The 27,163-nt window shown below is 39.8% G+C and overlaps 1 protein-coding gene across 9 annotated transcripts in view; it reads right to left on the bottom strand.

The window, feature by feature from the left end:
- RAB3C (RAB3C, member RAS oncogene family) overlaps positions 1-27,163 on the bottom strand; it is a 376,080-nt gene that overhangs the window by 239,069 nt on the left and 109,848 nt on the right. For all 9 annotated transcript variants that reach the window (XM_081524311.1, XM_081524309.1, XM_081524312.1 and 6 more), the window contains one exon: positions 11,138-11,365. In XM_081524311.1, the coding sequence (XP_081380437.1) occupies positions 11,138-11,365 (228 nt within the window). The remainder of the gene's footprint in view (positions 1-11,137; positions 11,366-27,163) is intronic.

Genomic DNA, 27,163 nt, shown 5'->3' with positions numbered 1-27,163 from the left:
GCAGTGATTTCATAGGATCGTGGTCCAGACTGACCTGTAGGTCTTGGAGGGGTTTCTGGGGAGGCAGGTGCAGGTGTGACTCACTATGGGGACAAGAACATGGTGGCAGAGGTACCTGGGAGTACTCACTGGCATACTGGAGGCTGCCATTTTGACACAAAGACTTGGCACCACCCAACAGCCTGTAAGCACCAGTGCCAGGACCCTTCAGGGCAAATAACCAACAAGGAAGGAACACAGCCCTACTCATAAGCAGACAAGCTGCCTAAAACATTCCTGAGCCCCCAGTCACAACTAAACACACTTCTTGACATGGCTCTGCCCACCAGAGAGACAAGACCCAGCTCCACACACCAGTGGGCAGGCACCAGTACCTCCTACCAGGAAGCCTGCACAAGCCTCAGGACCAACTTCACTCACCAGGGTCAAGAGTCAGACACAGGAAGTAAGAGAAGCTACAATTCTGCTGTCTGTGGAAGGAGACCACAAGTGCAGAAAGTTACAAAATGAGACAGCAGAGAAATGGGTTCCAGATGAAGGAACAAGATAAAAACCGGAAATAACAACTAAGTGAAGTGGAGAGACGCAATATACCCAGTAAAGTATTTAGTATAATGACAGTAAAGATGATCCGTGATCCTGGAAAAAGAGGGGAGACAGAGACCAAGAAGCTACAAGAAATGTTTAACAAAGAGCTAGAGGAGGGGTTTTCCTGGTGGCTCAGTGGTAAAGAATCCGCCTGCCAGTGCAGAACACAAGTTCGATCTCTGGTCTCACATGCCGCAGAGCTACTAAGCCCATGCGCCACAACTATTGAGCCCGTGCTCTAGAGCTGGGAGCTGCAACTACTGAGTCCATGTGAGGGCACTTACTGAAGCCCACACGCCTTAGAGTCCATGCTCCACAACAAGAGAAGCCACCGCAATGAGAAGCCTATGCACTGCAATGAAGGGTAGCCCTGGTCTCCACAACTAGGGAAAGGCCCACACAAGAACAAAGACCCAGCACAGCCAAAAATAAATAAATAAAATTATATTAAAGAAGAGCTAGATGATATAAAGAATAAAGAGATGAACGATGACTGAAGTGAAAAGTATACTAGAAGGAATCAACAGAGTAAGTGAACCAAAAGGAGGAATAAGTAAGCTGGAAGACAGAATGGTAGAACTCAATGATACAGAACAGAATAAAGGAAAAAGAATGAAAAGAAATAAGGACAGTTTAAGAGACCTCTGGGACAAAATTAAACTGCAAACATTCTCAATAGGGGTCACAAAAGAAGAAAAGAATGGGCTTGATAAAATATTTGGAGAGATAATAGTGCAGACACTTCCCTAACATGAGAAAGGAAACATTCACTCAAGTCTTGGATGTTCAGAGTCCCATACAGGATACACCCAAGGAGGAACATGCTGAGACATGGACTAATCAAACTGTGAAAAGAGAAAAACAAAGAGAAAATATTAAAAGCAACAAGGGAAAAACAACAAATCCCCATAAGGTTATCAGTTAATTTTTCAGCAAAAACTCTACAGGTCAGAAGGAAGTGGCATGATACATATAAAATGAAGAAAGGGAAAAACCTACAATGAAGAATACTCTACCTAGCAAGCCTCTCATGCAGATTTGGTGGAGAAATCAAAAACTTTACAGACAAACAAAAGCTAAGAGATTTCAGCACTACCAAAACAGCTTTACCAAAAAATGCTAAAGGAAAGTCTCTAGGCAGAAAAGAAAAAGACACAACTAGAAACAAAAAAATTACAAATGGGAAAGCTGGCCAGTAAAGGTAAACATACAGTAAAGGTAGGAAATCATCCACAAAGAAATATGATCCCCAAAACCAACTATCATAAGAAGACAAGAGTACAAATGCCAACTGCAGTAAATGCTTTGGAAATTAAAAGACCAGTAATTTAAAACCATCTTATACAGATATACAGATACAGTCTGCTATATCAAATCCTCATGGTTACCACAGACTGAAAGTCTATAATAGACACACACAAAAAAGCAAAGCAATCCAAACACAACACTAAAGTTAGTCATCTAATCACAAGAGAAGAGAACAAAAGAGGAAGAGAAGAAAAAACACCTACAAAACAAATCCAAAACAGCAATAAGAATATACATATCATTAATTACCTTAAATGTAAATGGATTAAATGCCCCAACCAAAAGACATGAACTGAATGAATACAAAAATAAGACCCTTATATTAACACATGCTGTCTATAAGAGACCCACTTCAGATCTAGGGATGCATACAGATTGAAAGTGTGAGGATGAAAAGGTATTCCATGCAAATGGAAATCAAAAGAAAGCTGAAGAAGTGACACTCATATCAGACAAAATAGGCTTTAAAATAAAGGTTGTTAAAAGAGACAAGAAGGACACTACATAATGATCAAGGGATAAATCAAGGAAGATACAACAATTGTAAATATATACGCACCCAACACAAGAGCAGCTTAATACATACGGCAAATACTAACAGTCATAAAAAGAAAAATCGACAGTAACAAAATAATTGTGGGGGATTCTAACACTCCACTTACATCAATGGACAAGCCATCAAGACAGAAAACCATTAAGGAATTAGATGGACCTATCTGTTATTTATAGAGCATTAGATCAGATTGATGTAAAGCTCTATAAATATGGAATCAGATGGACTTAATTGATATTTTTAGAGCATTCAATCCAAAAGCAGCAGAATACACATTCTTAGATGCATTTGGAACATTCTCTAGGATCAGTTCAGTTCAGTGGCTAAGTCGTGCCCAACTCTTTGCAACCCCATGAACTGCAGCACTCCAGGCTTCCCTGTCCTTCACCAACTCCCAGAGTTTCCTCAAACTCATGTCCATTGAGTCAGTGATGCCATCCAACCATTTCAACCTCTATCATCTCCTTCTTCTCCTGCCCTCAATCTTTCCCAGCATCAGGATCTTTTCGAATGAGTCTGCTCGTTGCATCAGGTGGCCAAAATATTATAGCTTTGGCTTCAGTATCAGTCCTTTATATTTAGGGTTGATTTCCTTCAGGATTGACTGGTTTTATCTCCTTGCTGTTGAAGGGACTCTCAAGAGTCTTCTAAAGCATCAATTCTTTGGCACTCAGCCTTCATTATGGTCCAACTCTCACATCCATACATAATTACTGGAAAAACCATAGCTTTGACTATACAGACCTTTATTGGCAAAGTAATGTCTCTGCTTTTTAATATGTTGTCTAGATTTGTCATAGCTTTTCTTCCAAGGAGCAAGCATCTTTTAATTTCATGGCTGCAGTCACTGTCTGCAATGATTTTGGAGCCCAAGAAAATAAAATCTGTCACTGTTTCCACTTTTCCCCCGCTATTTTCTTCATCTATAAAACGGGGCTAATAGGAGTAACTTCATTCCTTCATGGGGTTTGGCAAAAAATACATTCTAAAATGCACACACAGTGCTTACTTTGTGGGTCAACACTGGGTTCATTAAAGTGATGCTCTTATCAGTTGTAACATCAAATTATCAGGAAAATCTTAAAGGTCTTTTCCTGACCCGAACACTTGAGGTCTGTAAATATTGAGATGCAGAAATGCACTGAGTCTATAGTGAGAATGGTTGAAATCATAAGCATTTGTCAGAGTGGAATTAATGACATAAGCCACCCCTGGGGCTCTAAGAACGTGCCTGTTGTATTAAGCATGTCTTTTACTTCCCTTGTGGCTCAGCTGGTAAAGAATCTGCCTGCAAAATCAAATCTTGGTTTCAATCCCTGGGTTGAGACGTTCCCCTGGAGAAGGGAAAGGCTACCCACTCCAGTATTCTTGCCTGGAGAATTCCATGGACTGTATAGTCCATAGGCTCACAAAGAGTCGGACACGACTAAGCAACTTTCACTTTCACTTGACTTTCTGTATTCAGCTGCTTTGACAGCTGGGGCTTGTGGATCCTGGAAGGACTGCCCTGCTCAGTTAGTTAACTCTGAGAGACAGTAAACAACCCACTGGAACTCACTTTTTAAATGCAAACCATCAATACAGAGCTCACAGGGGTGGGCAACCACCCCAGTCTTGGTTTCTCACACTAGGCTACTATCCCCCTGGCATAATCACTCCAGAGCCAGGCATCTGATGACTTAGGAAAGCCACTAAGCCCCAGAGCCTGCTGCAGGAATCCAAACAAGCCAGTACTCAGCCTGCTTACATGCCTCATACAGAAACCACAATAGAGGCTCTCATCACATTCCCCTTTCTCCCTCTTGACCCAATCAGGATTCCCCCTTGCTCCCAAGGGCCCTTCTCCCCAAGCCCAAGTGTCCTTCTCCTAAAATCTTGGAGCATAACAAACTACTATTTCAATGGCAGTTGCTTCCTGATCTGTGAGCCTCAACACATCTAAATAACAATAAAACCTGTCTTTTAAAATACCATCTTTCTCCAGGACTGAGCTGGGGAATCAGGGTTTATATCTTCTTAGTTTATTCATCTGTCTCCAGCATTAGATTTTGATAGAGCCACCGCCTACATATATGGTTGCTGGATGGAAATCAGAATTCCCTTTCGTTGCATGTGGACCAGCAGCACATGCTTGATGAGCAGATGACATTTTTGTGAAAAGGAAAAGGCACTCCTTCCTGGGGCTGAGCACAGCTCAGCATGTGGCACTCTGGCTGGAGCACAGTCACACTTGAACTCTGGTTGGTGCCCTTGTCCAGTGCACAATATGTACATCTGCATGTGGCAGGCCTCTGATAACCATGAGGATGACTTTCTTACTAACTCAGGCTGGCCAGAGCTCAGAAATGAAGGAGGGAACAAGATGGGGAAAGGAGAAAGAGGGACAGAAAGGATAAGGAGTGGTGAGGTTGAGGGTGGGAAAAAGAGAATGCAAAAATGATAAAATGTCAGTTCTAATTAATAAAGAAACAGCAATCCCCTTTGTCTACCTGCCCCTTGCCCACTTTAAACCTATATCCTCTAATTAAGCTGTGAATTTTTCAAGTCAAGTCTTCTATTAGTTAGAATCAACCTTGATTTCTGGACTTGAACAACATAGACCTAACTTTAAAAGGAGAAGTGCTTTCTTTAAGTAAAGGAACTTGCCTTTTATTCAGGGGACCCACAAATTTAAACCCAGTTCTCTACATAGTCTAGTTTCAAGAATTACCAGTATTCTTTATTTTGTAGATTGCTATAGACCTCAAAGTTCATACAGTAGTAATACAGACACTGAAAATAAATACAATACTAAGATATTCTTAATGATGGGTGTTGTATTATTTTTCAGTCTCCTCACTGGGAGGAAATCCACTCTACAAAGCCTTTCCTAAAGCTAAACTACTTTAAAATTAAAATCAAAATATTATAGACTCCAGCTGTGAAATATTTTACTATATTTAAAGAAAAAAACTGATACACAATTGTCCTCCAATATATTCTTCATAGAATTAAATAGACACACAAAATAAAAGAATCAGCTCTAATACTTGAAGTCTCAAAAATTTTGAAAAATTTTGACTTGAGAATCACACAAATGATAATAAATAAAAATGCAACAAAAAACGTTAATGTAGTAAAGGACAGAGGGATTCGTAAAGATACTAAAGCAACGTAACCTAGTACAAATGAACCATGGTATGTCTCTAAAGTTTATTCCAAGGCAATAATCAACTTCCACAGACAGGAGGTGTAACACATTCAGAAAGAAATGTCAATGTTTCTAGTAGCTGTTAAGATGCATTCTTTAAATGTGGATCATTAAAAATCCAATAATCCAGTCTGTGGTTTCAGAATCCCCCACCCTCCCCTACCTCACAGCACATGCAAAAAACCTACTCATGAAATTAAAAGACACTTGCTTCTTGGAAGAAAAGCTATGACTAACCCAGACAACATATTAAAAAGTAGAGACTTCACTTTGCCAATAAAGGTCTGTATAGTCAATGCTATGATTTTTCCAGTAGTCACATATGGATGGATTTGAGAGTTGGACCATAAAGAAGGCTGAGTGTCAAAGAATTGATGCTTTTGAAATGTGGAGCTGGAGAAGACTCTTGAGAGTCACTTGAACAACAAGGAGATCAAACCAGTCAATCCTAAAGGAAATCAAACCTGAATATTCATTGGAGTGACTGATGTTGAAGCTGAAGCTCCAATACTTTGCCACCTGATGCGAAGAGCCAACTCATTGGAAAAGACCCTGATGCTGGTAAAGACTGAAGGCAGGAGGAGAAGAGGATGACAGAGGATGAAATGGTCGGAATGCATCACTGACTCTATGGACATGAGTCTGAGCAAACTCCAGGAGATAATGGAAGACAGGGAAGCCTGGTATACTGCAGTCCATGGGGTCACAAAGAGTTGGACACAACTTAGCGACTGAACAGTAACAAATAAAAAACTGGGCAGTCTTACCACCCAGGTTCTCTCTTGCTGACATTGTGGAAATACTCTAGCCTCAATTTTGACATTCCTTTGCCTAATGGCAACACTGGAAACCAGGTATGAGATGTATCACAATTGTCATAACACAGCACTTACTTTGAGCATGAAGTAGCAACCAGATTGGCTTAGCTAGAAGAAGACCTGGATTTTAGACTCCGCTCTGGCACTAACTGTAAGGTGAAGTCAAATCACTTCACCTCTTCATATATCTTCATTTCCTAACCTAGAAACAGTTCTATTTATGGGCAGTTTAAAATAGAATGATCAGAATTACATGAATATCTATAGCTTTTCTTGGTAAAGATAGTAATGAATTGGACTAATCCATGATGATTTTTATCGCTATGAAACAATTTTGCTTCTCTTCCTTTGAAATATATAATAGGCTATGATAGTGTGATAGAACAAGAAACACATATTTGGTCTTCCTCCTGGTTCCTGACACAGAGGTTCCATAATCCTTGGAATTTTCTAAGTGATGGGAGTGAAAGGAGCATGTTTTATTATTCATAATAAGCCCCTTCCAGCCACCCAAGAGTTCATGCTAATGAGGCAACTCCTGGTTTACACCAACAAAGCTTCAAAATGGGGGCTTATTTCAACATTTTAAATCAACTATACTCCAATATAAAATAAAATTAAAAATAAAAAGAATGGGGGTTGATTGTCAGAAGAACAAACTATGTGATCAAAAAGTTGAAGCTTTCAGCCCCAACCCTGACCTCTGGGAGAGGAGACACGCTGAAGACTGAATTAATCACCAATGACCAAGGATTGCATCTGTCACGCCTATGTAAAGGGAGCGCCATAAAAATCCAAAAGGATGAGGTTTAGAGAGTTTGGTGTCGGTGAATGCATCAGGGTGCTCGGAGGGTGACGCATCAGAGACCGCAGATGCTGCACCCACCCTCCCCCACAAACATTTGCCCTATCGTTCTCTTTTATCTGGTTGTTTCTGAGTTGTGTCCTTTATAACAAACTGCTAACCGTAAGTAAACTTTTCCTGAATTCTGTGAGCTGTTTTAGCAACTTATCAACCCTGAGGGGTGGGGTTGTGGACCTGTCAATTTATAGCCTGTAGGTCAAAAGCACAGGGGCCCAAATTTGTGATGAGTGCCTGAAGTGAGGGATGGGAGGAAAAGGGATAGGTTTGCGGAACTGATTCCTTTACTTGTGGGATCTGTACTAACTCTGGGTAATTAGTGTCAACATCGTATTAAATTACAGGACATCTAGTTAGTATCTGCATAGAAATGAAGAATTCCTTGGTTTGGAAAACTCCCACCTTTGGTTTCAGAAATGTTGCAAGTAGAAACAGATCATACACAGTTTAGGCTAAGATAGTTGTAGACACCTTAATGAATTTGTTACACATTAGTACAAGTGCATAAAAATACTATTAGCTAGGGAAAACAGTTCATGTTTGACTACTAGCATATAAAATGGCAAACCATCAATGCCAGATACAGTCTCAAATAAATAAAGTTGAAAAAAACTGTATACAACTAATATTTCCTGCTATAGTTATAACAAAGCAAGAACCCCTAGAATTACTATAGGGATATTTGGATTTAAGCAAGCTAGCCTGTTACTCTTTATCCTTTCTCCCTCTGCATGGCTGAAGTCATTGAGACGGTCAAACTCTTTCAAAAACATGTTCTTCAGCATCCCAGGATACACTGTCTAAGATTCTACCACCATGTTCAAGAGGACACGTCTTAATTAGGGCAGCATGGTGAAGGAGAACAAACCAAAGCATTAGAATTTGATAGACGTAGCATGGAATCAACCCCTTGACATCTATGACCTTGGACAAGCTATTTAATTTGTCAGACATGACTTAGCAAGTGAACAATAACAAAACCCTTCAGGTTTCTTGTATAAAATAGGAGTAATAATAGAGAGTTTGGTTGTTGTGGGAATTAGATATAAGGCATAGGTATATGTTCAATAAATGCTAGCTACATATAATATTTACACAACTTGATATTTGCTTATAGACATACAGTTACTCCATGAATATTCATTTTTTTCCCAACTATACTACAGGTTCAATGAGCCAAAATCTTTGCTTTTGAGTAGTTCCCAATCTAGTAGACCAGTTGGAATAAGGTAATGTCAAATCTATTTTCACACCCCTAGAATCATGGGTGCGTTAAGAGTTCCCAATGTCCCTAAGAGGAAGAAATAAGATTGTTTTGATCACAAAGAAAATAGTGGCTATCAGACTACCATTGTGACTGAGAAGAGAGCTGGGTGAAAGGTTCCTGGGTAGCTCATCCCTGAAGGGAGTGTGTGTGTCCACAGAATGGAAAATGAGGTCCCAGGCTGGACTGGGCTATGAAGAGAATTAGAGGTTTTGGGGAAATGGTGGGTTATGGATGCATGTGTGCATGGAAGTCACTTCAATCGTGTCTGATTCTTTGTAACCCCATGAACTGTAGCCCACCAGGCCTCTCTGTCCATGGGGACTCTCCAGGCAACAATACTGGAGTGGGTTGCCGTGCCCTTCTCCAGGGGATCTTCCCGACCCAGGGATCGAACCCACGTTTCCTGTGGCTCCTGCATTGCAGGCAGATTCATTACTGCTGAGCCACTGGGGAAGCCTGTATTATGGATGAGTAGAGACAAATTTGAACAGATTTATACGTCAGGGACTTCTTAGTGAAGTTAATGGAGACTGAGGAGCATGAGGAGGTATCAGAGTAGAAGCAGTTCAGAGAACCGAACTGGGCTTTGCAAGGCTCAGAAAAGAGCAACTTTCATGCAGAAGACCCGGACAAATGCAACCGAACTTCAGTGTACAGGAGTGAGCTCTGGCCTGGTTTATCACTGAGGGTTTTGAAATATTTTTCTAAGTATGAGATTATAATTCTCAAAAATGCATATTATTTGAAGTATATCTGTTTTATATTAAGGACAGATGACTTTACATCTCTACAGAGCAATTCTTTCAAGAACGTAAATTGAAAAACTGCTAGAGATTATAGGACTGCACTTATACACCATGTTGGTGTTTTACCTAAACAATCACAACAACCACCATTAAACATTCCTAAGATTAATGGCAGGAGCTGTCAGCCAGAGAAATGACAGTTCTTCTGTATTAGCAGAAAGAACATGGTCACAAAGATAAGAGATGTGTAGTTACCAAATTAATTTTCAATTCACCAAAGCCCATGAAAACAAAGAGACCTTTCTTAGGCCTGGATCTGAAAGTTATCTCCATATAATAATCAGTTGCTTAAGGCTCAAAAGGAAGAGAATGTGAAGCAATAAACACAGCTCTTTCTGTCTCCATAAACAGGACTGACTGCATGCTTCTACAGAGGGATCCCCCCCAACAAAAATATCTGTGGGAACCAGTAGAGCAGCAATGGGAACTGGGTCTATTTTTCTAAGTTCTTTTCTGAGTTCTAATTAGACTTTGAAAACTCTATAATGAGAATCAGTAAAAAACTAGCAATCTACTACTGTAAGCTGCCTAAGAGGGTATCTACCTGTATATATACCTGCACCTTTGAATTTTATTCCTAAAAGCTTTAAGATATGAGAGGACATCTGCTACATTTATTATATACAGATACCTTAAGGGATCTTTTCTTTTAAAAAAATTTAAATGCTTTACTCGAAGATTTGTCTTTCTTTCAGCTTTCCATATTTGAGGAGGCAGGCTTATCATCAGTCCTACAAATCAACCCTGGCACCAGCAACAAATGTTAGTAGGTATTAGAATTGTCTCAGAGGAAGACAGAAAGCTAAACTCTTGGGAAACATCCATCTATAGCTCAAATCCATTTGAGTGGCAAATGTACAAACGAACAGAGAAAGGGGACCAAAACTCACTGTAAAGGCATTCTACCATGGTGCCCACACATTACATGATGCACAAAAAATACTATATAACTCTCTATTGAGAGTCAATTTTTTTATTACTTCATCTCTTATTTATTTCAAACCTGCTACTCATACATACTTTTTCTTCTGTTTCTTGCCTGCTATTCTTCTCAGTTATCACAACCATTTAATTAAGGAATCTCTGATCTTCTACAGGGGGTGAAGAGAGGCAGAAAGACAGGCACATGTTCTCAAAACTTATTGAAGAACCTTCTCCTTAGGGAAAAACCCTGTTTAAAATAAGTACTTTATTTCATGTGTCTTGCTGTGTTGGACATTACAACGTAACTCTTAGCGCTGAAAACACAAGGTCTGGGGAGATTAAATAGACACTTTTCAAAATTTAGCTGGGGCATTATGAAGGGACTAAACCTAAGCTTTCTCTATATTATGCTTTAAAATGACCAGGGCAGGCTGCTTCCTGTGACCTAAAAAGGCTAGTGTCAGTTTGCCTATTTTGTGGATTAGAAAAGTGGCAGAGAAGGACTCAGAGACTTGCTCCAAGTCACACAGACCATCCAAGACAGAGCCAGACTTTCTGTCACAACAGAGAGACATTTGGATTTTCCTTCTTCCAAAGAGTCTTAAGAAGCATCAAATGACAACAAGGTCTAATTCAGTCTCCACACCTTAAAGAGGCATCACCCTCTCGGCCCTTGAACCAGAATGTGCTGTGGCAAAGAATCTGGCAATGGAGGCTAATGGACCCCCATGGGATCAGAACAAGGCAGAAAGCATTTGCCTCACACACGTACATGGTCAACGTCCTAGACTGAAGGATGCTGTCAGTTCAAAGTCACTTACCCAAATCTGAAGCTTAATTCTCTTTTCATTTTTGAATACAGTTTTGACTTTGAAATCGATCCCAACTGTGCTGACAAACGCAGATGTAAAGGAGTCATCCGCGTAACGGAAGAGAAAAGATGTCTTCCCCACGCTGCTATTGCCAATGATGAGCAGTTTGAACATGTAGTCAAAGTTCTGATCAGAGGAGTCTTTCTGGCCATACCTGGCATCTTGGGCAGAGGCCATCTGTGGGGAGAAAACAAAAGAGGTGTGGATGAGTCTCCCGTTTGCTATGAAGGTAGCAGCACATTCATTATTGGCCTTGCCAGAAACAGATGTCAGACCACTTAGGAGACAAGTTGAGAGAGCTCCCTAGCCTTCCTCTGATGCTGGTATCCATGGCAATAATTCCCTGCTGGAAGACAGAAAAGCAAATCTTACGGCTCTTTCCAGCTGTGTTAGTGTTTGTCACTGCTCAGCATTCAGAACGAATCAAAGACACCAAAGGAGATGTAACATGAAAAGCGAAGATATGAGGGCATGCGGACTCTGGAACTTTGTAATTTCAGTGACAGCGACACCAAAGTGGCTGAACAGCAGGGTGCTTTTTCCTCAGTTATCTGAATTATTAGGGTCTCTCTTATTTTCTAGGGAAGCATACCCAAAGCCTATCTCTATTTCATCTATTAATGTCACTTTAAGCCAACATCCTTACATACATGATCAATGTCTTTCAAATAAAAAATAATGATAATGACAAATACACATGGTTTGAACAATGTGCAGGAACTGTTAACCCTCATCACAACCCTGTAAGTGGGTGCCTTTATTATTTACATATTAAAAGGAGACAGTTGAGGCTCGGAGACACTAAGTAATTTGCTCAGTTTCACACGCTTTGTAAGTAGTAGAGGCAGGATTCAAATCAACCAGTGTGGTGCCAGGGCTCATGTTCTTAACACCTCCCAGACCAGTTCCCAAGGAGAACTAAGGAAATATGCACACATGCTCTAAAGACAATGTGGGAAAGATTCATTGCAGATGCATTCATGAAGAACTCTACCTGGGTTCAAACCTTGGCTCCAACACTTACTGGCTCTGGAATATTGAGTTTTTTTATTTTAAATCAGTGGACCTCAGTTTCCTCTCTTCTATGAAATGCGAAAAAAAACTACTATCCAACCTGAAACACTTGTGAAAGTAACCGATGGCAAATCGGTATGATGTATAAAGAAACCAGCATAGAATAATCTCTATAATAATTAAAAATCCTCTAGGTGGATTATTCCTCACCTTTTTTCGATGACCATTTTAACATCTATCAAAAATACTGCTACATTACTCTGACATCTGGCTCCATATAGAAACGAGGCAGTTAGAAGGGTGAATCCCACTGATCAGTGCATTTACCCTATTATCTGCACTGATGCTATGAATTCTCAGTTTGCTGTGCTCTTCAATATAGAAGCTACTACTCACGTATGCCTGTTTATATTTAAACTAAATAAAACTAAAAATTCAGTTCCTCACTCACACTAGCCACATTTCAAATGCATAAGAGCTACTTGAGGTCAGTGGCTACATCACTGGATAGCACAGGTCCAGGGCACTGTCATAACAGTAGAAAGTTCTATTGTCTTTCTAAAGTCTTTGGCTAGACAGTCTTTTTTCATTCCTTATAAAATCTGATTAATAAATACATCCTTCTATTGGTGGTGGTTTAGTTGCTAAGTCATGTCCAACTCTTGCGACACCATGTACTGCATGCAGCCCACCAGGCTCCTGGGTCCATAGAATTTTCCAGGCAAATATACTGGAGTGGGTTGCCATTTCCTTCTCCAGGGGATCTTCCTAACCTGGGGATTGAACCTGGGTCTCCTGTACTGCAGGAAGATTCTTTACCAACTGAGCTCCCAGGGAAATCCCATCTTTCTATTAGGGGGATGGCAAAGAGGTGGCAAAAGAACACAGAAGAACTATACAAAAAGGATCTTCATGACCCAGAAAACCATGTTGGTGTGATCACTACCTAGAACCAGACATTCTGGAATGCGAAGTCAAGTGAGCCTTAGGAAGCCTCACTATGAACAAAGCCAGGGGAGGTGATGGAATTCCAGTTGAGCTATTTCAAATTCTAAAAGATGATGCTGTGAAAGTGCTGCACTCAATATGCCAGCAAATTTGGAAAACTCAGCAGTGGCCACAGGACTCGAAAAGGAAAATTTTCATTCCAATCCCAAAGAAAGGCAATGCCAAAGAATGCTCAAACTACCACACAATTGCACTCATCTCATACGCTAGCACAATAATGCTCAAAATTCTCCAAGCCAGGCTTCAACAGTACATGAATCCTGAACTTTCAGATGTACGAGCTGGATTTAGAAAAAGCAGAGGAACCAGAGATCAAATGACCAACATCCTCTGGATCATCAAAAAAGCATGAGAGTTCCAGAAAAACATCTACTTCTGCTTTATTGATTATGCCAAAGACTTTGACTGCGTGGATCACAATAAACTGTGGAAAATTCTGAAAGGGAGGGGAATATCAGACCACCTGACCTGCCTCTTGAGAAATCTGTGTGTAGGTCAGGAAGCAACAGTTAGAACTGGACATGGAACAACAGACTAGTTCCAAATAGGAAGAGGAGTACATCAAGGCTGTCTATTGTCACCCTGCTTATTTAACTTATATGCAAAGTACATCACGAGAAACACTGGACTGGATGAAGCACAAGCTGGAATCAAGATTGCCAGGAGAAATATCAATAACCTCAGATATGCAAATGACACCATCCTTATGGCAGAAAGCAAAGAAGAACTAAAGAGCCTCCTAATGAAAGTGAAAGAGGAGAGTGAAAAAGTTGGCTTAAAACTCAACATTCAGAAAATTAAGATCATGGCATCTGGTCCCATCACTTCATGTCAAATAGATGGGGAAGCAATGGAAACAGTGACATTATTTTGGGGGCTTCCAAAAGCACTACAGATGGTGACTGCAGCCATGAAATTAAAAGATGCTTGCTCCTTGGAAGAAAAGTTATGACCAATCTAGACAGCATATTAAAAAGCAGAGACATCACTTTGCCAACAAAGGTCTGTCTAGTCAAAGCTATGGTTTTGTCAGTAGTCATGTATGGATGTGAGAGTTGGGCTATAAAGAAAGCTGAGTGTCGAAGAAATGATCCTTTTGAACTGTGGTGTTGCAGAAGACTTTTGAGAGCCCCTTGGACAGCAAGGAGATCCAACCAGTCCATCCTAAAGGAAATCAATCCTGAATATTCTTTGGAAGGACTGATGCTGAAGCTGAAACTCCAATACTTTGGCCACCTGATGCGAAGAACTGATTCATTTGAAAAGACCCTGATGCTGGGAAAGATTGAAGACAGGAGGAGAAGGGGACGACAGAGGATGAGATGGTTGGATGGAATCACTGACTCAATGGACATGAGTTTGAGTAAGCTCTGGGAGTTGGTGATGGACAGGGAAGCCTGGCGTGCTGCATTCCATGGGGTCGCAAAAAGTTGTACACAACTGAGCAATTGAACTGAACTGAACTGAAAGAGAAAAGCCCCAGAAGACAGTTGAACACTAGAAACAATATATAGTGCTTAGTCTCATCTAAGACCACATTGCCTGCTGAAATCAGAGCTGAGTAGGTGTAAAACAACTGAGGGAAAAAGAAAAGGAGAGATGGTGCAATAATGTATTTCCTTTTTTATTAATACTGCCCATAGGAGAACACAATCATACGAACAAGAATAAAGGCAAAAAGAAAATCTGTATATATTATGAAATTTAAGGACAGTAAACATTCTGATTGCATTTCACACTTTCTTAATAAATATAAGCTTAAGCATTTCTCTATTTTACATCCACGGAACCACACAGATGTCTTCAGTAAATACAACTGTAATGATTGTGGGAAAAACTGGGCCAGTAAAACAGGCAGGTATCATCATTTTCCTTTCTGACCCAGGAATCTACATGCTAAGGTAAACTTCCCCCAACACAAGCAGTCTGCCAAGAACAAAAATAGGATTATAATTCTTGACTATTTTTTTGAACAATGATGTCTTGCTCTGATAAATTTTGACACCCCAGAAAGCGAGGTAACTGTTTCGTTTGACATTCCTATTCCTGGAGACACAAACCTTTCACCAATTAAGATTCCCCCCTTACGGAAGTGCTAAGTTTCACCAGGCCTGCCAGTGGTTTTTGTTAAGAAGATCTTTTTACCATCTTTTATATGAACCAGCCCAGATACTAGGCTCTGAATTAAGCACGTTGTTAAGCCATAATCGGAAAACAACTCTACGAGTATCCTAGACCTGCTCATTTTCTCAACCTGATTACCTACCTACCATTACCCTGAGGTGGGATTCTAATTGAGTCCTGTGGATTTCTAGGCTGCCTTGAAAGAAAATGTGGTAAAGAAAGCCGATCAATCCCAAGTCCTAGTCCAAAATTAGACCAACTCCAAAACCTGCAGAAATTTAGGCATCATCATTATATACGCTTTTTAAATGTAACTGTAGAGATTTACACAGAGAAAACCATACTGGAATTTTCTCCAGCATAAGAAATAGAAGATGTTCGATTTTAAAGGCTGATTATACCAGTTGCAGTGGCAGCAAATAAGGTGGCAGGAGTACAGAGGATTAGGGAGGATGAGGCTGGTGGATATGTGGATCTAGATCCTCCAAAGGATTAACTAGAAGAGTCTGTCAACCTGCTAACCTTGAAGATAGTATGTGGTTTCTTTAAACTATTTCCTGATTTATATCCCCAATAGGATTCATCCAACTCTTTGTGACCCCATGGACTGTAGCTCACCAGGCTACTCTATCCGTAGAAATCTCCAGGCAAGAACAATGGAGGGGGTTGCCATTCTCTTTTCCAGGGACTCTTCCCTTCTCCAGGGATCAAACCCTGGTCTCCTGCATTGCAGGAAGATTCTTTATCATCTGCGTCACCAGGCAAGCCCCATAAGATTCACAGTGAGTCCCAAAGATGTGCATTCCGAATGCATATGTGTTTCACTGAACTTTAGAATAATGAAATAAATCCTGCCGTATAGAATGGAGTAGACTGCCCTAATCTTGCTGAAGATAGAAATGAAGCAATTTTTATTTACAAAACAGAAACAGTCACAAATGTAGAAAACAATCTTACAGTTACCAGGAAGGAAAGGGGGAGAGGGATAAATTGGATGATTGGGATTGACATATACACACTAGTATAAAACAGGTAACTAATAAAGATCTACTGTATAGCACAGGGAACTCAATACTCTATAATGACCTGTATGGGGAAAAAAATCTAAGAGAGTGGATATATGTAGAAGTATAACTGACTCATTGTGCTGTACACCTGAAAGCAACGTAACATTGTAAATCGAATATACCCCAATACCAAATGAAGCAATCTGACAGCATATGAATGTCAAAGGGACATACAGTCACTATGTAAGTTTGCCTACACTTTTAAATGCTCTCATGTGAACGTTTCCGAAATGTTCATGGGAAAATATGAAAACATGAGTGGGCATGAAGGAAGTCCCAGAGAGCAAACTGGATTTTATACAAGATAGATATGAGAAGACCCTTTTAACTATCTTAATCTGAAATTAACTTAAAGAATCATGGAGTGGGAAAGACTCTTGAGGGTTGTCCTTCTTCCACTTATTGTGGTGTCCCTCTTGCTGGCATGACGCTGGTATTCTAGCCTAGCCCTCCCCAAGTGACAGAAAGCTCGCTATGCTGTGAAACAGCCTACTTCACTGATGAACAACTACAAGTGTTAAAATTTTCTTCCATAAATTTGAGTTAAAATCTACTTCCCTACAGCTTCTGTTCATGTGTTCTGCCTTACAAATCAAGAGAGTTGATTCATTTACCCTCTGAAAAGACTTCAGGTGTCGGAATCACAGCTCCATAAGCATCCTCTCCTCCTGAGTGGATAATCTCAGCTTCTTTAGCCCCTCTGTTCCACATGGGACGTGCTCAAAACAGCCCACACATCTAGGTTAAAGCTGACATCTCTTTAGATGTCAAAATCCCATGCATGGCTCCCACAATTGGTCATAATATTCCAGATATTTATCTGGTCAGTGCAGAGTAAAATAATATTCTTATGTCCTATCATACTTGACTTAACAATAAAGTAATTCTCAAATGTTCAGCACCTTTTTTCCCATTCACTGCTAAAAATGTGGGTCTCCCTTATCCCAATCCTATGCTTTGGCAATGGATTTTTTAATGAAAGTGTCAACCTTTATATGTTTTCTATTACACTTCCTTTTGCTTGTTTTGATTTCCAATTCTGTTCTGTTCTGATAACTTTATGTCCTTTCATCAAAAATATTAGTTATCCCTTCCAGATCTATGTCATTCCTAAATTTAATCAGTATGCATTTTATATATACTCACTTAAGATGCTAATCAAAATGCTAATAAGTTGGTAGACAAATAACAATGAATTATTTTACCCTGCTGAATATATACATCTATGAATGAGACCTCTACAATATGTCCTTCAAACTTGACAAGTTTGAAGCAAATTTTTAACCTCTGGAAGTTAGCACCTTGCAAAGTCACTGGCTGGCCCTCTGGGTGTGCCTTGGTTCAATAGCAAGTGATCACAGATTTAACTGATGTGTCATTTTTTATTTCAGTTATAGTTTCCCCAGAAGTCCTACTGACCAGGGACCAAGCAGATTACTTTTGACAAACACAGGTAACCACAGTCTACTTCAGAATTTTTGAACATTAGCTTTTCCAAATAAATAAGAAAGCCAAACTATCTGCAGGAATTCCTTTGGGTGCTTAAGAAACTAAACTACACTAAGCCATCTTGTGCATCTGATGAGAAAAACAAAAATAAGTCATTTTAAATGTACTATGTTCCATCTACTACTACTGGTAACAGCCTGAAGGTCAATGGGAAGAAGAATGAGGGTAAATTATCCAGAAAATGAAATGCAATCCTTTGAAACTGGAAGAGTGAAAGCAAGGATGGGCCTTATATATGAGATGTATGGAAATACATAAATTAGTTTCAGATCTCAGTTGTTACCTGAGGCAAAAGAAAAGGGTAATAAAAGGAATTGTTCCTAAGAGTTCCAAAGACTAAATTTTAAAAACCAAGAAGGAAAATATTAAAACACAGGATTTTCAAACACCTGTCACCTGGCCGTTTCTCCTGGTGAAGGGCTCCTCTATGCTTGGTTTGCCTGCCTCTGTGTTTGTCTCTTTAGAATGGATTGCAACTGTGATGTTCTTTGCAGTCTCCAGCCACAATTTCTCTGTCGTGTCTGCTACTATTTGCTCTGGTGAGAGCCAGTTGAGAAGCAATAAACACTACCCATGTCACTGCAGACCCATCACCACTGAGCTGAAAAGATGCTGTCCAGGGACCTGGAAGCTGCCAGGACACAAGAGGGTAAATAGTGGCTTTTCTAACCCTGGCTTCTGAAGTAAAGGACCTAGGAAGTAGAGCAGCATTTGGAAATTGTCTTTGTCTCTTTTCTTTATGTTGGAAGGGAATGAATTATTATTTCATGGGACTCCTGGGGAATGTATATGATGGTACACCAAATTATGGTTACACTTCCAAGATGCAAGTTGCTGTAAGTTTTAAGGATATTCCTCAAGCTTAGTTTCACAGAAATTCTTGCAGAGTGCATCTAGATCTCTATTCCATGCATAGCTTCTTTAGTCCATATGGATAACACACAGCGGATACACAGGAAAATGGTAAAATAACTGTAACAACAGCTCTTACAGACACTGTACTATGTGCTTTACACATATTATCACATCTCATCCTTTCGCTGAGTCCGAGATATCAATATCTAACTGTTAGCACACCCATGTTAGAGGAACTGAATGTTTTGAGTGTATTTCAGAATGGCTACCTTTCCTCAGCTCCCGATAGAAGCATAAGAGAATTTTTTTTCCAACGTTAACTATGAGAGTTTAGCAAAGCTCTTGGAGGTAAAATTCAAAACTGTGTGAGGCCCCCTGGAGTTTTTATATCTTAGACTTGTCCACATGGCACCTCTAGCAATTCATCAACTACAGGCTACATTTTCTTTATCAATTACATTTAGGTTTTCCTCCCGTAGTACTGATCCCCGTGGAGGTTTCTATTCCAACAAATTGTGATTCTCTCTATCTGCCTATTTGTATTTCCAGTCTGGCAGCAGTATTTTTCCCTGTGACCTCAATTCTCTGATGTATCTAAGAAGAGTTGTTCATTTTCAGTTTGTTCAGCTTTTCTTTTATGTGAGGATGGGAGTGACCACTTTCAAGTTCCCTCCATACTGAACAGGAAACTTGAAGCCATTATCCCCATTTTAAAGACAAAATTAAGAGTATCAGAGAAGAGCTGAAGTAGAAGGGGGTCCCTGTTTTTCAATAGGATATCCTGATTTCTCTGTGTACTGACTGAACCATCATGACCTGGAGCAACTGGGTTATAATGTACTGTATAAAACAGAGAACTCTACTGAATATTCTGCAAAACCTAAATGGGAAGAGAATCTGAAAAAGAATGAATATACGTATAACTGAATCACCATGCTGTATACCTGAAACTAACATAACATTGTAAATCAACTATATTCCAACAAAATTAAAAAAAAAAAAAGAATTTCAGACACACAGGCTCAGCTATTTCACTCTTCTCTTCATCAAACCAACAAGTTTCAACCTTCAATCACAGAGAATATTGAAAGAGGTAAGGGTCCTTCTTTTTTCCACTTCTAGAAAAAAAAATCCATTCCTCTGTTGAAGAGAGGCAAGAGCTAAACTTGATATACTTTAAAATTCACTGTAACACTTTTCGCATCTCCTTTGAAATCTATAGATGTTTGATACCACAGTGTCAAGAACAAGGAAATGAAGTTTATCAAAACGTGTAAAAATGGTTTCTATCAGTATCAAACACAGAGAACCAGTGTTCTCAGCCAAAGCTGTAGTTCACTCCTGATTCCTGGTGTGTTACAGAGGGCTCCTGGTGGGGGAGAGCCTGCACGGGGCTGTGAAGCAGAGGGAGAAGGGGACGTTCAGATCACAGAGAGAAGACTGGGAGCATGATCTCCTGTGAAGGGAACTGTGGTGGCTGGGAGGGCTCTCCCCACTCCAGTGATTCAGTGCTGACAGCTGCAATGAAGTAGAGCCCAGCCCAGTAACTCCTATACATCCTCATGGATGCTGAAGCCAGAGGGTCATTAGTGCAGTCCTAGGGAGCTGGGGAGCACCTAGCTGCTGGTAACCCAGGCTTTGTAATCAAAGCATGAAAAGAGGTAGAGAAACACCATTCTACTTCTTTACTACCAGCTCTGAAATTATGTGCAGTAGACACATCTGTGAAAAAGAACATTCCATATTCTTGGTGTGATGTGGATATGGGTAAAGAGCACATGCTCTTGGGTCTGGTTGCCTGAGAAGGAATCCTAGGACTGCTACTTGTACAAACTTGGGCAAGGTTTTTGTTTTAACAATCATAAGCTGCAATTTCCTCATCTGGAAAATAGGAATGATAGTGAAATCATCAAAGTAAAATTGTTGGCATGTGTAAAGTCCTTGAATAGAACATCCATCATCGTCTTTCTTATTCCTCTTGTTATGGTGAAATGATGTAGAAGCCACTCACCTTCTCCCAATTCTTACTCTTGCTGCTCTCTGAAATGGAAACGGTTGATTTTATAGGACATGATCCCTCTCATTTCCTAACTTTAGAATGCAAGAGACTTTGATATCCAACACCCCAACTCTGTACAGTTTAATAATTAGCAAAATAAACACCTTATGTTTACTCTCTCATTTTAATATTATGGCATGAAACAAAGAGCAGTCATCAGAACACTTTTCATGATAGAAGCTGACACTCGGCATACCTGTGTGCATATAGAAGTGTCCTGTAGTCTGGAGAGGCTGTGGGGAGGAGAATGTGGCCAGTGGTCATATGCCCTATGGTGTGACCTGTCCTATGACACTGCCTGCCACCCAATAATTTTGGAGAGGTTTTTTTTTTTTTAAATAAATTCATGAAACCCTTGAGTGTGGCCAGACTTTTGTGGAAATTGGAAGTGGGCTAATAAGCGGGCAGAATCCAAATAAACTGAAAATGATAGTCGCCCAGTCATGTCCAACTCTTTGTGACCCCATGGACTATGTAGCCCTCTGGGCTCCTCTGTCCATAGAACTCTCCACACAAAAATACTGGAGTGGGTAGCTCTTCCCTTCTTCAGGGGATCTTCCTGACCCAGGGATCAAATCTGGGTCTCCTGCACTGCAGGCATATTCTCTACCATCTGAGCCACATGGAAGCCCAGAATCCAAGTAACAAATGGTAAAAAAAAAAAAAAAGATGGGAAAGGGAGCTCCAGCATATAGGTGGCCAACAAGCATGTGAAAAGATGCCCAACATCACTAATTATTAGAGAAATGAAAATCAACACTTACAAGAGGAGAGGGTGTGGAAAAAAGGGAACCTTCCTACATCATTGGTGGGAATGTAAATTGGTGAAGTATGGAGGTTTCTCAAAAAACTAAAACTAGAATTGCCATATGATCCAGTAATCCCACTCCCAAGCATATATACAGACAAAGCTGTAATTCAAAAAGATACTTGTACCCCTATGTTCATAGCAGCACTATTCAAAATAACCAAGACATGGAAACAACTTAAATGTCCATCAATAGATGAATAAAGAAGATGTGATACATATACACAATGGAATATTACTCAGCTATAAAAAAAAGAACGAAATGTCATTTGCAGCAATATGAATGGACCTAGAGATTATCAATCTAAATGAAGTAAATCAGAAAGATAAATACCATATGATATTACTTACATGTAGAATCTAAAATATGACACAAATAAATTTATCTATGAAACAGACTCACAGAAATAGAGAATAGACTTGTGGTCACCAAGGAGAGTAGGTAAAGAGGGATGGGTTGGGTGTCTGAGATTAGCAGATGCAAACTATTACATATAGAATGGATAAACAACAAGGTCCTATGTATAGCACCAGGAACTATACTCAATATCCTATGATAAGCCAAAATGGAAAAGAATATGTGCATTAATATGTATGTATAAAATTGAATCACTTTGCTGTTCAACAGAAATTAACATAATATTGTAAATTAACTATAGTTTAATAAAATAGATTTTAAAAAGAAAGGGGGCTCTAGGAACTAACTCCTAGTAGTTAGGGGGAAGCTCTATTCTTTGGGGGCCTTGGAATAGGTTTTAGGTAAAGTTTCACCTAATAACTGATGTGCAATTTGATAAACCATCAAAGTCCACAATAACATTATAGACAATAATACTGCATCATAAACTTCTAAGAGACTAGAACTTAATTGTTCCCACCATGTACAAGAAATGATAATTATACGATATGTAGAGGTGTTAGCTAACATGATCGTGGTGACCATACTGTAGTACATAAGCATATCAAGTCAAATTGTTGTACACCTTAAAGCTCTACAATGTTATCAATATATTTCAATTATATCTCAACAGAAACAAAAATTTTAAAGCCCACAATAAATAAATAGTATCTTGCATACAGGATGGTTATTTCCATCATTTGCTAACATCTCTCTAAAATAACACAAAGGGTATCCACAAAAGTAAAATTCCAGATAGACAAAGAGAAGTAGCACAGAAAGGTCAACAAAAGTTTGGGATCTGAAAGTGCATGACTGGAAAAAGGGGAAACCTAGGCCTGCTAGGGAAGTCCAGCAGAGCCCAGGAGAGTCTGGAATGGCCTTAGGATTGAAGACACCAAGTGTCTTGCTCCTAGGGTGGTGGCTAGAGTCACCAACTTTCTTGTTTGCCCAAAACTGAGGTGTTTCATGGTACACAGCAGAACTTTCAGTGTTAAATCTGCAAGCTGGGATGGTAGACTCACACTAGATGTTTCCAGGTGGTGCAATCAGGAGGACTGGTTGAAAATCCAAGACCCTGCAAAGCCAAGCACCATCTTCTCCATATACAGCTCCTTTAAAGCAAGATTAAGTCTAAAATATAAAAAAGTCATCAAACTTTCTTGACATTCACACTTTCTAAATGCAGATGTCAATTTATAAAAATGAAAGAGCCTTTCTCTTAGCAACAAAATGTAAAAAATCCTTTAAAACTTTCTCATAGATATGGATAAAATATATATGCTTTCTCATCATTTCTTGGTAGCAAGAAATACCAGACATTGTGCTTTCATATACCTGTTCTCGGGCTTCCCTGATAGCTCAGGCGGTAAAGAACCTGCCTGCCAATGCAGGAGGCAAAAGCTTGGGAAGATCCCCTAGAGTAAGAAATGGCAACCTGCTCCAGTATTCTTGCCTGGCGAATCCCATGAACAGAGAAGGCTGGTGGGCTACAGTCCATGGGGCTGGAAAGAGTCGGACACGACAGAGTAACTAACATACACACACACATACCTGCTCTCTAGAGCTGGATATGTTTTTACTTAGGAATAAAAAACTGAATCTTCAGTACATTCAAGATTTCCAAACCTGGGAAACTCCTCCTGATTTCTGCAAAATTAGAATATTCAAGGTGGGGCCAGGATCTAAATTGTTAAAGCTCCCCATGTGATTCTCTGGATCAGAGAATTTATTGGATTATCAAGTGTTGGCAGGGAAGCCAGGGCAGGTGCCCGCTGTCAAGACCTCAGGAGGTATGTATGAGGAGACTGAGCAACCTGACGCTGAGGCCCAGATCCGTGGCGACCCTAGTGGTCTCTGCCAGCTGCCGTCTTCACCAGTCATTCCTTTCACTGATGGGGACAGCAGATCTCACCAGAATGTTGACTCGGCACAGAGAGTCTATGCTCGAGAATGCCCAGCCTGCCCAGAAAAGCTGGATTCTGAGAAACGTTGTTACAATTAACTCTGCCCTGGTAGGAGTCAGAACCTTCTGAGGACCAGTGATACAACTCACCGAGAGCTCTCTGTCAGACTCGGAGAAGGCACCACCTAGGAAGAGGTAGCAATCCTGTTCTCAGTGCACACAAGGCTCTGTGGAACATGGCCTTGACATCCCTCATCAGTCATTTTTAAAAATAACCCACAATTAGATTTTACTTCCCTCCACTGCATAAAAAGGGACCCAATAGCTATAGGAGGCCAGTGTCTAAACTGAAACCACAAAATAAAGAATACCCCTTCCTGATAAGAAGAAAAAGGCTAAACAGTAGACATATGTAAAACAGTAGACATATGTAAACAGCACATTTCTTTTTACCACATATGTACTATGTGGTAAAAAGAAAAAAAAAACTCTCATAAAAACACCAAGTAAAATGCTCTAAAAATCTCCAATGGGGAAAATAAAAACTAAGTTTTAATATTAACATGTGCTTCCTCCCCAAAATTTCATCATTAAACATTTCACTTCATTTAATGTTTTTTAAACATTTAGTATTTAGTTTTAAATACTTAAGCCCTTGAAAAATGCCTCCAGGGATTTGCTATAGATTCCTTCAAAATCTGGACATTTCTCTTCCAGTCATGTATAGGGGGACATACCCCGTGACCCGCACATGTATGAGACAATGGGACTATCTGGACCATTCTCGAGGAAACTGGGTTAGCAGTCTACATAGTTGTGTTCCAGACTGTGCAATGGGAATGACGGACAGAGCCACTTTTCTGTTTATAATCATCTGGGCTTTTCATTCTAAAGCTACTGCTACTATTGTTTACCACACAGACCCAGCCTGCCCAAGCATACTTACTAAAGAATGCTCACACGCACAGGTGTGCTGTGTTTCCATTGTCGCCTTTCACCAGCCCTACTACTGACAGGTGTTCAGTGAATCAACCATTCAAAGGAAAAACTGCCTTTAACTGCAAACACCATAGATACAGGTCATGTGGGGGTCATACTTTGCTAATCAGTATTTAACATGGTCTTTCCTCAAGCTCTTTAATGGTCCTCAAGCTGTGGCTATTTTAGCAGGAAGCATTCATCCTGGTGGCCACAAAGAGTTTCTAGTTGATGAGATTCAGATGTGCATATGAATCGCTCCCAACAAATAACAAGTAATTAAACTAAAAGCAGGTAGACTATGAGGAGGATCACCTCTTCAAGTTACCTTATGATTTGGGTTCCCAGACCATGAAAAGCTGAGAGTGTAGGAGCAAAGTGACTATGGCTTCAGGGTTTTCTCAGGAGGCCAAGTGGGCACAAAATGAGGCTCTTTTAGGCTTGCCAGAGCTAAATTCCTAATGCTGCACTCAATCCAATCAGCTTACTGAAGAGTTCATCAGGGAACTACTGACTCTCTTTTTACAACTCACTAGGCAACAGAAAGCCAGAAGAAATAACAACCTTAGATATGCAGATAATACCATTCTAATGGTAGAAAGTAAAGAGGTACTACAGAGCCTCCTGATGAAGGTAAAAGGGAAGAGTGAAAAAGCTGGCTTGAAACTCAACATTCAAAAAACTAAGACCATGACATCTGGTTCCATCACTTCATGGCAAATAGAACAGTGACAGATTTCATTTTCTTGGGCTTTAAAATCACTGCAAACAGTGACAGCAGCCATGAAGTTAAAAGACACTTGTTCCTTGGAAGGAAAGCTATGACAAACCTAGAGAGCATGTTAAAAAGCAGAGACATCACTATGGATGTGAGAGTGGGACCATAAAGAAGGCTGAGCACCTAAGAATTGATGCTTTCGAACTGTGGTACTAGAGAAGACTCTTGAGAGTCCCTTGGACTACAAGGAGATCAAATCAGTCAATTCTAAAGGAAATCAATCCTGAACATTCACTGGAAGGACTGATGCTGAAGCTGAAGCTCCAATACTTTGGTCACCTGATGCAGAGAGGCAACACTTTGGAAAAGACCCCAATGCTGGGAAAGATTGAAGGCAAAAGGAGAAGGGGGCAGCAGAGGGTGAGATGGTTAGATAGCATCACCAACCCAATGGACGTGAATCTGAGAAAACTCTGGGAGATAGTGGAGGACAGAGGAGCCTGGAGTGCCACAGTCTGTGGGGGTCACGAAGAGTTGGACACAACTTCAGAACTGAACAAGAAGGCAACTGAAGACCTAGGACATTGACTCTTATGGTTTCACTGTTTAGTGGACAAAAGAAATATTCCATGACCCCAGTAAGACTGACATAATGCTTCAAACCAATCTGAAACATGTTGGTGTTGATGTTTCTTCAGAGTTAAAGCTGTTAAGGAATGTATTAGTTGACAAAGGGAAGCAATTATTAAAATGATTTTATTTTTATAATTTTGCACCTTGTTCAAATTTTTGAAAGTGTCTTGAAGCCCACACTTCTATTTGAAAAACACAAAGAAAAAATATAGTATCACAAAAACAATCATAGAAATATTAAATGGTAAAAATTAAAATGTGAACATGAATATTCCCCCCAGAAATCTATAAGGAATAATCAAAGCACTCATATTATTCATATTTATCACTTTTTCTATAAAAGGCTCACTGTGCTTTCTTGGTTCTACACAATACTGTAAGTTAACCTATTATAGGCTCTTCCAGTACTCAAATATCTCTTCCCAAGAGAGTGTTATCTATCTTCACTTGGCAATGTAACATATTTCTAATGTAAAAGAAGTCAACATGGAGCCCGAAAGGAAAAACACAGTAACTGAAATGAATAGTTCCTCAATGGGTTTAACGAAAGGCTGCAGATGGCAGCAAAAAGAGTCAACGACTTGAAGATAAATCAACAGAAATTATACAACTGACAAAGAGAAAGAAAAAAAGAAAAACATAAAGCAAAGCCTAGTGATTTGTGGAAAAATATCTGAAGTCTAACATACATGTAATTGGAGTCTCAGAAGAAAAAAGAAGAGGATAATGAGATGGAAAAACATTTGAAGACATATGGCTAAATATCTCTCAAATTTGATTAAAAGTATAAATTTACATATCTCAGAAGCTAATTCAAACCCCTAAGCTGACCCCAAAACAAAGAGAAAAATGCTGGTTTTAAATCCAGTCATATTGATAACTGCAACATATGAGAATGG

This window comes from Giraffa tippelskirchi, chromosome 8 (genome assembly GCF_054371585.1).
Source record: "Giraffa tippelskirchi isolate mGirTip1 chromosome 8, T2T-mGirTip1v1.2.pri, whole genome shotgun sequence".
NCBI lineage: Eukaryota > Metazoa > Chordata > Mammalia > Artiodactyla > Giraffidae > Giraffa > Giraffa tippelskirchi.
This window is presented reverse-complemented; position numbering and strand designations above follow the sequence as displayed.